This window comes from Dipteris shenzhenensis, chromosome 7 (assembly GCF_047967505.1).
Source record: "Dipteris shenzhenensis isolate YYH24624 ecotype China chromosome 7, Dip_SZ_1.0, whole genome shotgun sequence".
Taxonomy (NCBI): Eukaryota; Viridiplantae; Streptophyta; class Polypodiopsida; order Gleicheniales; family Dipteridaceae; genus Dipteris; species Dipteris shenzhenensis.
Window position 1 is genome coordinate 34,060,297 of NC_141602.1, and position 11,454 is coordinate 34,071,750.

General features: G+C 41.0%; 1 protein-coding gene across 1 annotated transcript; it reads left to right on the forward strand.

The window, feature by feature from the left end:
* The first annotated feature begins 1,969 nt into the window (after window positions 1-1,969).
* On the forward strand, window positions 1,970-3,822 carry LOC147900259 (uncharacterized). Its single transcript, XM_087377371.1, has 4 exons — window positions 1,970-2,251; window positions 2,523-2,858; window positions 2,947-3,165; window positions 3,278-3,822. Exons 1-4 carry the CDS (start codon window positions 2,122-2,124, stop codon window positions 3,409-3,411), a joined length of 819 nt encoding a protein of 272 aa, XP_087233497.1. The 5' UTR covers window positions 1,970-2,121; the 3' UTR covers window positions 3,412-3,822.
* Window positions 3,823-11,454: the final 7,632 nt, after the last annotated feature.

Below are 11,454 nucleotides of genomic sequence, written 5' to 3' on the forward strand. Positions count from 1 at the left end.
TTAGAAATAAGTGTATGGAAAATATTGTAAAACATCTTCATACTTCCTCCAAAATATGTTTGGTTTAGTCTCCTCCTTTACACATTCATGAGGTGTAGGATTGAGGAGGAGTGAAGAAGGGTGAGGAAGAGGAGGAGGAGGAGCAAGAGAAGGGAGGAGGATGGGAGATTGAAAGGGTAGATGATGCTAGCACACATTGATAGTGTTGAGGAAGCATGGACACAAGGACATCAAGCACATGGATACAAAAGTATGTTGGTTTAGGATTGTCGACTGTTTGTACATTCACTATACCTTTTTTAGCTCCTTTCTTCTTTTTCATTCATGTTGCTTGTCGGTTGACCTTCCATTGAGCACAAGTGATGCTTTTGAACATATTGGCAGATTATATGCACTATCAATTAGTGCATCTGATGATTCTACAGGCTTTGACCTATGTGCTGGCAAATTTAGAAATGGCTTTGCTTGTATCACCTTTGGGTTTGGAAACGCCTTTCCAATTTTGCTTCAACCATTCCTTAACCCATCTCAATTGATTCTTGTTTTTTGTTTTCAATTGATACATCAATCATCAATGCAACATCATATATCTCTATTATAGTTTTGCAACTATAATGATCCATTTGCTCCTGAAGCTCTTCATGCAATCCTTTGACAAAACTTTTGATAAGTTAGTACTCTACTAGTGAGAGATTTCCCTCAATGGTAGTGCCTTTTAGCTTATTTAAACTACCCTTGGCAATGTCAGTTTCTGAATCCCTTTGTTCAATCTTTTAGGTTTGGTTGGATGACACAAGTTGAGATCCAAAATTATACCATAAATTGTACTATAAATTACCAACGGACTCTGTGTCATGTGTCATGTCCATGATTTTATTTGTTTTGTTCTTTTTAAAAAGTTTACAAAATGGTAGGATTGAGATTGTATTTCAAATTAATGAGTATGCGCTTCATGATGACAAAGAAGAGACTATAATATATAATGTTCGATTAATAAATAAATGCGGTGAGATGTGAATCTATGAAGTTACTTAGGATGTCCATCATGGTTCTCTTGTTTTAAAGTCCACTCGATGTCTACCCATACTAGCTATGTATGTTTAACTAAGGAATTTTACACACTTGGGTGTAAGTCCAAGTCTTATTTTACATAGCCAATGAGATTCCAAGTTAAGGACGCCCAAGTAGAAGTCTCTTACATACTGGATCCACGCCCAAAAACGTAAACTCTATGCTGGTGCATTCGTGGATGCTGACTAGAGCCCAAATTCACTTCGTTTTGCTGGGCACAATTGCCCGCTTCAAATGATGGGCACCAACCACTCCTCCAATCACGCATCCTTCTGTCCATGCAATAGAATCTTTTTGTTTGCTACCTGCCTGAATGTCGTGTTCTTTTTTGTTTGCAACATAGGAAACAATGTGTAAAACAAATGTGACTTGGTGCCCACAGTTGCCTCTGTAGCCTGTTAGCAGAATTTCATGGGTAGGCAACGAGTGTGTCAACACTCTAAGGGCGAATACAGCGCCAAGTTTTACCCAAACCCACCCTAGCTTGTGGGTAGACAACCATTTTAGTGCCTAGGCACAAGCTTTACACACCGCCAAGGCATTGTGGTCTCCTTGTATTCAACATTTCATCAAAGGCCGGATGGGCAGGACGTGGAGTCCACGATGGCAGCTCTCAAAATATGCTTTCGTTGGTCCAACTCATTCGGGATGGCTGCTAGTTCACGCGAGGAGGCAAGTCTCAAAATATGCTTTCGTTGGTCCAAGTCACTTGGAATGTTGTTAGCTCACTTGGGATGGGTGAGTAGCCTTTGGTGTGCAAAAGACTTAACTCTCTCTCTCTCTCTCACACACACACACACACACACACACACACACAATCAAATCCCAATCAAAACACCCCCCCCCAAATCAAAAAACACTCTCTCTCACGCGCAAAGACACCCACACACCCCACACACAAGAGAGTGCATATTCTGAGGGAGATTCTACCCCGACTAAACCTCATGGCACGCCTTAAGTTGCTCCCCTTCGGCAGCAATTCGAGGTATATGCAGTCCACCTTTCACTGATCCCCTGCTGAATTTTGGTCTTATCATCTCTTCATTCATCATGCTGCTGGGCGCCATCCAGAACCAATGGAAGGATCTTCAGGTTCTCAAGTCCATGTGGTTCTCCAAAATCTCTGGCAGCTCCCACAAGGAGCGCCTCGAGAGCTTCTATGGCCCCCAAGCCGACGCTTGTGAGTTTTTCTATCGCTGTAGATTTGGGTCTTTCCTTTCTTCTTCTTTTCTTCCTCTCACTCGAGCTGCGCAGCGGGAGACTGCGGACGGCAGCGTGTTTAGCTAGCGAATGAGACGAAAATTCGAACGCGATTTCAATGCAAGCTCTGGGTATTTCTGTGAGGCTTGTTTGGAAGCCTTGGGGATGGCGACATTGCGATAATTGCATGATTGCCATTGTTGGGCCGTCTCTTCTTTCCTCCTAAATTCCTACACTCTGCCCCTTCGCAGATGATCATTTTAGATCCAGATTCCTGCACGGTCGAGATGGCATGCTCAAGGCTTGTGCGAAGAAGATGATCGAACGGGAAGAATCTGACGCACTTGTCTGGGTGGATCTGGGAGGTGGAACTGCGGAAAATGTGAAGTCAATGTCAAAATACATGGATCTGTCTAGGTTTCAAAAAATTTATGTGGTGGATATTTGCGGGCCTCTGTGTGAAGTAGCAAGAAAAAAAGCGAGTTCTCTTAGCTGGGACAACGTGGAGGTAGTAGAAGCAGATGTGTGTGAGTTTGAGCCCGACACAAAACCTGCCACTTTAATCACCTTCTCCTACTCTCTAAGCAGTAAGTATATGGATTGGTTGTTTTTAAGAGTTCAATTTCAATGAGAATCTCCAGTGAATCTTAAATCTCTGGGTTTCAACTTTGTCAGTGATTCCTCCTTTTATGGATGCCGTCGACAAAGCCCTCTCGTATCTGGATCCAAATGGCATGCTGGGTGTGGCTGACTTTTACACTTCTCTGAAGCACGATACACCTGCCAGGCAAAATAGTTACATCTGCAGATGGTTCTGGAGAACTATTTTCGATATGGACAATATTGACCTAGGACCTGCACGAAGGCAGTACCTTGAACATCATCTTGAACAAGGTATTTTAGTATTATATTTTGTGCTCTATTGGAGTCTCAACTCTCAACGCCATTTTCATTCTCCTGTACTTAAAGATAGCCATATCTTATGTAAAATTTGGCTGTTTTGCAGTGTATGAGGAAAACAAGTGCGGGGGTATTCCCTATGTGCCACTGTTGAAAGTTCCATACTACATTTGGCTAGGCCGGAGTAGAACACACCTGCCACAAGGAACCTTAAATGGGGACACGGTCAATCATCTTTAACCAAAAAGAAGAATGAAAGCAAGCTGGAGAAAGACTATCCTTCAACATGGATCGTTATTTGTGACCAATTTTTGGACTTTCTGGACAGTGACAAGTTATCAATAACAGGCTCACATTGTTTTCATCTCTAGATTAAACGGTGGGCCAATTTTTGTTTGGTGTTCGACATGGAAATTGTCATGTACAGTGAATATAGGAAATGCGGCCTGGGAATTGAGCTTCAAATCTTGTTGACTTTTGAAGAGTGTTTCTGAGTTTAGGGGGAATGGCTTGTTGTGTTATGTTTTAACTGGCACAATCACGAACCCTTGTTCCTGGTATGCAACGACTGTGGAACATTAAAGAGTTGAGTGTTAGGGAAGCAGCTAGTATAAACGTTTGCACCACCCTTTCAATTGGAAATCAAGCATTATGGGCATGATGCAGTGTCAATTGTGATGCCTTACATCAGGCCAATGATGTGGGTAAGCTTATTGTCATTCTCATTTGTGTTTGCTGTTTTAAATCAACTCGATGAACAAGCTAGAAATAGAAATCAGGTGGTAAGGCATGCAATTAGTTGCTTGTGGGCTGATGCTCTTTCTAATGTTTCAGTCTGAAGATATTAAGTAATAGTCCCTTGGGTGTTTGTGGGCATTGTTGATGCTCTTCTAATGCTTCAGTCTGAGGACACAAGAGAGGTAATGTTCTAAGGTTTTCAATCGAAACAAATGCGGCTTGAACAAACTGTATCCTAAAATTTCAGCTAGATGATGAGAAAGCAACCGGGTTTAAAGAATAGGCTCTACAATGCAAAATGTAGTATGAAGGCTGATAATCTGGAAAGTGTTTTATGCTTGTAACACATGAATGTTATGATTGAGCATGAGAATATGTTGAAGGAAGCGTAGGCCTTTCCTATTTTAAAAAAATGATATACTCAAGGATGAAAGCTCCCAAAGCAAACATAGATTACAACATCCATGCAGGTGTTCCAAAGAATATTTTGATAACAGATTTGAATAAGAGGAGTAAAAGTAGAGTGATGATGTGTCAATTGAGGTGGCAAGCACCTACTTATGCAATGCTACAATTTTCGTAGAAGAAGCGAAGGGAACTTGGTACCTCAATCATCAACCACTGTTAGTAGAGGGCATGTGGAAGCTTCTTGCTTTCAAAAGCTATGGATTTGAGGTCTTGGAATTATGTTGCTCCACTTATGATGTAGTCATTAGCATTTGCTTCAGGTTTAATTGGATCAAATAATATTCCAAAGTTTCAAAAGGTTTTTATATATTCATTCTATGTGGACGTGGCTTGCCTTACTGATTTCTCATATCCTTTTGAAGATTGTTCGTTGGGCTAGAACTTTGGAGCAATCTTTGATGAATTTCTTCAAGATGCTAGTGCATTCTGAAGTACCACTACAAGCACAAAATTCTTAAGGAGTGGGCAATTCCCTTAAGTGCTTTGGCCAATGAGACTCTCTTGACTGCTTCAGCCAATGCAATGGTACTCTAATTGTCACAAAAGATAATTGTGGAATCATCTTGGACTACTCCAAGATCCTCTAGCAACCATCTTAGTGAAATAGCACATTGGGCAAGAGAGAGATATTGTGCCTTCAATGTAACCAAGATACACAACTACAATTCAATGTAAATATGCATCCTAATATAGACTTCTTTTGAAAGCCACCTCCCTAGTCTACATCACAAAACCCTAGCTATCCTTGTGCATGGTTTGTTGTCCCACTTAGATGTCTTATACCTGCTCCACACGATTCAACGTTACAAGCACATCTTTGTTATTAAAGTGGTTGACAAGACCAATTGCTAACATACGTCACATGGTGTTGAATTTATCATGTTGATGAGCTTATCATCTACGTTGTCAGTACAGTATGGTACTTGAAAATGGAGTGCTCTCCATTTCTACTTGGTATGCCTAGTCTCAATGGGTGTACTCAATAGTCTGCAATCCAGCATCCTAAGCTACCAAAACAAAGAGTCTATGCCCTATCTCAATGGCTGTACTCATTGGAGGTATGACATCCATCATCCTATGCTACTCCCAAGATAGAGTCTAGGTATCTTGATTGACTCATGAAAATGCCATCTTTGGTTTGCTCTACCTCAACACCCAAAATATAATGCAAGAATTCAAAATCATGCATTTCAAACTCTCTACCAAGATTGGCCTTGACCTCCTTCATCAATTGTTGTTGGCAGCTACACAATGAGATCACCTACATAAATTGCAATGATGGTGAGAGCATATATATCCTCTTCCATAAACTCCAGTTCTAGTTCACTACTTCTGAACCACTATCGTATTAAACAAGTGTCAATCCTTCTATACGAAGGCCATGGGATTTCTTGAGATCATAAGATATTAAATGTTTAAATCCTGTAATCTTGTGGCTGCTTCACTCGTCTCCATTCAAGAAAAGATGACTTTGATATCCATCTAATGCAACTGTAAATCCATATTGCATGCGAGAGTATTAACCGTATGCTTTTCATCCCCAAAGTATTTTTGCTTGGCCTATTCTTTTGCTACCAATCTTGCTTTATACTTGTCTATACTCCCATTAGTCGTATGCTTGATCTTGTAGACCTATTTGTTACCAATGACATTCTTCCCTTGGGTGGTCCCACGAACTCCCATTCTTGAGAATTTCATTATATTCTTCCTATTCCAAAGAAATGAACTTTCTATTAATGCTTGAAAACACCATATAAAGTAGCTTTCGAAGGAAGCCAATAATGGTAAGTACAAAGAAAAACCAAGCTATCAGAAAGAAACCAACTTGTTTCCGGAGAACCCAGCTCGCTACCTGGGGAATCTTCAAAACTGGGGCTAATAGTGAGTGAGGTTGGGGATCTATACATCCAGTGAATGCCTTGCTCGATAAAAGTTAGAAAATGCATGTAGGCCAAGCCTTGAAGAAATGCTCCCGCCTTTCGACTCTTGATCCTGGAGAGCATATAGTTAATGTCTTGCCAAAGGGACAAGAGTGGCTGACGGATGGACCTGCTAGCCTCCCATCACCAAGCTACAATGGGCCACCCAAATGTTCCAGATAGTAATGTTGGCAATTGTCTCCCAAACCCTGTCGTTCGATGATGACAACAAATGCTCTCAGGAGGGGGGAACCACATCATATGTGTCTATCATGAGAATTTGCTGCCCATGAATCTTGCAAGCTTGGGAAGAGAGATCAATAAAGAAGGTGTGGCCCCTACGACCATGCGCCACGTTTCGTTATATTTTTCTTCCATGGCGTGTCCACACTCCTTGGATTGTACTACCTCTTGGAAGATGATAGATTCCTTAATATATGTAGCAATTGTTAGGATAGGCAAACTACCGTTAGGGTCCTTAGTTGAGTACCATCAGCCACATGTCAAATTGCATGGAGGAATCATGTACCATCAACCAAATGCCAAACTGCATGGAGGAATCTCAGGATTTAGGTGTGCATGGTGAGTAAAGGCGGCCTTTGGTTGCAGAGATTCTTGGTGGTTTGTCTCTCCCTGGTTTTGGTGGATTATCCTTAGCTATGCATCACTAACCCTCCATGATTCCTAGTCATGACAACTTCTTATTGCATGCATAGATTTCATTGGTTTTGGTGGATTATCCTTAGCTATGCATCAGCTACCCTCCATGATTCCTAGTCATGACAACTTAGTGCATGCATAGATTTCATTACGATTCTCCAATTGGTATCAAAGAGAATTCAAAGATGGAGGCTGAGACGTTTGAGTTGACCAAATTTGTGACTTTCAACCCTATAGTCTATTGTTTTTTCTTTTAGCCAGTCCAAGGCCTTGGTTTTAGATTTCCTTGAAATCCCCACCTTGCTTTGTGAGGGACGTTTTGTATCTGCTCAGTTTGATTATTTGTATCAATGTTCATACAAAACTCTTGTCTTTGTGCATTTTTGTTGGTACCAAAGTTTTTGTCACAGGTAATCTTGAAGTCCCCTATTGTTTGAGGGTGGCTGTTGGGATAGGCAAACTAAGGTTAGGTCCTTTGTTCAGTGCCATCAACAAGTGTCAAACTATATGGAGGACTCTCGAGATTTAGGTATGCATGGAGAGTAGAGGTCGCCCTTGGTTGCGGAGATTCTTGGTATTTTGTTTCTCCCTGGTTTTGGTGGATTCTCCTTAGTTGTGCATTAGCAACCCTCCAAGATTCCTGGTCACGATGACTCCTAGAATCCATCTTATCTCCTATATTTGTGATGGCTCTCTCTCTCTCTCTCTCTCTCTCTCTCTCTCTCTCTCTCTCTTTCTCTCCCCAAAAAGAAAAAAAAACCTTCTCTTTGGTGTTTATATAGCCTCATCATCCCGGCCAACATTTTTGTCACTCTTGGTGAGAAGATTGTTGGTTCAGAGAGTAACTCTTGTTGTTAGATGTGTTGAGTTTTATCCCCAAGATTGACGTTTGATGACCCTGTGAGGGCCCTTCCTTGTGGCCTGATGTTAAAAAAATTCTTCTCTTCAGTGGTACATAGTCTCATCTTGGCCAACATTCTTACCGCTCTTGGTGATCAGGCTTGACTGTTATGGGAGTGACTCTTATTGTTATGTGTGTTGAGTTCAATCCTCAGGATCGATGTCTAATGGACCCATGAGGACCTTGCCTTGTGTTATGTGTTTCCAAAAGCAAAACCCAATTTGGTGAAAAAGCATAGCAACGTTTATATGGGAGTGCTTATGACTTTTGTTACTCTCTCTCTCTCTCTCTCTCTCTCCCTCTCTCTCTCTCTCTCTCTCTCTCTCTCTCTCTCTCTCTCTCTCTCTCTCTCTCTCTCTCTCGCTCGCTCGCTCTCTCGCGGGGGGGGAGAGAGAGAGCATCAACCTACCAAAAACCAAGTGTGCACACACACATGCATGCATGCGATCACACACGCACGCGCGCGCACACATACACACACACACACCCACACATGGGGGGGAGAGAGAGAGAGAGAGAGAGAGAGAGAGAGAGAGAGAGAGAGAGAGAGAGAGAGAGAGAGAGAGAGAGAGATGTATTGTAAAAATTCATGATGGGGGGACGTTCTGGGACATTTAGGATATGAGGACCTTGGCCTTGGTAATGTGTGGATGGTTCTTTAGTTGATCGATTCTTGTTACTGGTTGAGAAACATGGCATTGCATGGGAGCTCTAATTGGGTGATGTTACCTTAGGTGTGGGATGGGGCCACTAATCTCTTGCATGGTGAGCATCTAGCAGAACACTTTAATGTGATGGTCCAATCCACGTGAAGCGATTTTGGAACTGAGGGATAGAGGTGGTGGCTAGTCATGGCTTCATCTTTAAAACAAGATGCTCTCATGGAGCAAAGCCTCTTTGTCCAAACTCTCATCTGGAGCTCATCCTGTCAGTTGAATGAAATTAATCATTTCTCTCCTACTGATAGTCGCTTTATTAATAGGAGAGAAATTAATAATGATATAAAAGTTTCACTTCTTATCGAAACTAACACCTCTATTAGAGTTTTGCACCCATAGCAAAGTGAGTAGCACTAGCTATAGCTACTTTTAACTTTTCAAAAGTCTTTCTTTGAGGTTCACCTGACATGACCTACTTCCCTTCCCCTTAAGTTGACCCATCATCAAAATAGGTATCTTAGAATAAAACCCATAAAAACCTAAGAATGGCTATAATACCTCTAAGTTTGTTGAATGTGGCCATTATAACATGGCCCTTACCTTTTGACAATCAATATGAATCCCTTCTTGGGATATGATATGTCCCAAGTACCATACTTCTTTCGCAAAGAATTCAAAGTAAGTTGCGGATTTTTTAATAAAAAGAGAGTTGTCTCTAGGTAATTGAAATACTTTTCTCAAATTTTCCATATGCTTTTTTCTTGTTTTACAATAGATAAGGACATCATCTAGAAATACTACAACACATTTTTCTAAATATGGCTTTAAGCAACTATTAAGTTCAAATTGATAATGTCCATACCCAATACAAAAAGATGTTTTGGGTACATCTTCTTCTCTACTTAGTCCTCGGTGATATCTATATTTTAAATCAAATTTTGTAAAATATTTAGCCCCTTATAATTGATCAAAGAGCTCATCAATGTGATGCATAGGATATGTATATTTGTAAACTACTCTGTGCTTTTATCACTTTAGACAACGGAGTCTTACAGCTTTATTTTATAGAAACTGTTGCAAATTGACCACACACATAAATGATGTATTCTAGGGATTACAGAGGAGGCTGAATTCAAATATACATAGCTTAACAATTGCTGATAACAAATTGAGATTGCAATATGGTTGAGGGGCCAAGACGGCCCCACCCCCCTTATCCATGCTCCCTTTATTTCTTGAAATAAGAGATATAAGACCTAGGTGCAAGCACCTTCCAAACTAAGAACTCAATTATTGACTAGGGCTCACATAGATGATTTGGGGACAACTGTAGCGAGATATAGACAATAGGGAGAGAAAGACTACAAGGTTGGGGCTGATAGAGAATTGAATTCTGGCCATTCTTGTGAGAGGCCTGCAACAATCACCACTTCCAAACTGAGAGGCAAGCACCTTCCAAATTGAGAACGCAGTTATTGATGACTAGGACTCACATAGATGATTTGGGGACAACTGTAGAGAGATAAAGACAATAGAGAGAGAAAGACTCTAAGGGTGAGGATGACAAAGAATCAGCTTTTGTCCATCCCAGTCCATAAGGAGGAAGCCTACAACAATCACCACTTTCATCCGACATTAGTTGCGAGCGCTAGTTATCTAGAAAGCGAGCAATATCAACATGAAATTGTGATGCAAATGAGATAAACTTGAAATTACAGACTCCCCTCATGACTTGACTCCTTTGGATATGGAGTACTTGATGCATTTGCAGCTCCCTTTGGTGGGAAGAGTGAGATCATGGGGCTAGAGTAAGAAAAATTCAGAAAAATGCATTGTAGGCTAGAGAGAGAAAGCCTAAAAGGGGTTATACTTTGAGAGAGAGTGTGTGTTATGGCTGTCCCCAAGCTCTGAGATGAAAAGGGGATGTTGCTGCAATTCTAGAGGTGTAGAGAGAGGCTATTTTCTACATGGATAAGGGGATTAGAAGAAAGAGTATGATGTTCTAGAGAGAGAGAGCCTACAAAAGAGAGAGAAAGCCTGCATCAAGAAAGAGAAGGATGATGTGGCTACTCATAGGCTAGGGGAAGGAGAGAGGAGGATGTTGCTATTCCAAAAGTGCTGAGAAGAGGATGATGCTTGTAGGAAGGGGCTAGAACAGTAGAGAGAGAATATACTACAGTGAGAGATAAGGTGCTAAAGAGGAGCTGGCTGAACCCCAAAGGGTGGATGAGGTCTTCAATAGTGCATGAGACTAGCCTAAAGAGCTGGGAGATGCTTGCTATAGAGATGTTGATAAGATAGTTGGGAGCATGAAATTTCCCTAAGGCGCAAAATGTCATCGTATTTTTGAAAAAGGAAAAATCTTATAGCCATTTCTTGGACTTGTGGACTATCTTGGATTGCCATCATCAGGATTTATCATTTGGGATTTACAAAAACAAGTGTGGTGGTTAGTTTGGGATTTACTAAAAGAATTGTAGTCTCAAATACATTTTCCATTTTTCGGGATAAGTGGAATATTGTTTCCTTGCAATGAGACTGAATTTTCTTAGTACTATCTTAGTCATCCTCGTCCACCACTCCAAGACACCCCAAGATGTACTCATGCATATCTAAATCCAATTTGAAGACACTCTTGCCCTTCTTTCATTGTGGCACAGGTTGCATCTGGAACTTAATAGCTCTTACTTGATATCCCTTATGATGCACACACTGCAAAAATAAGAAATTTTTCTTATTTTAATCAGGTGGTTGTTTGAAAAGCCCCATAAGTTGTGCAAACCACAAAATTCTTTAATTTTGTTGCAATTGTGGTGGCTTCTCATTTGCAATTCATCCACTTTTACTTTATGGAACACTTTGTGTACTACACTATTCTTAAGGCTTTGCACGCCTATGGAGAGGCTGGTTGTAAGCCATGTTAAAGCATCATGGGCAT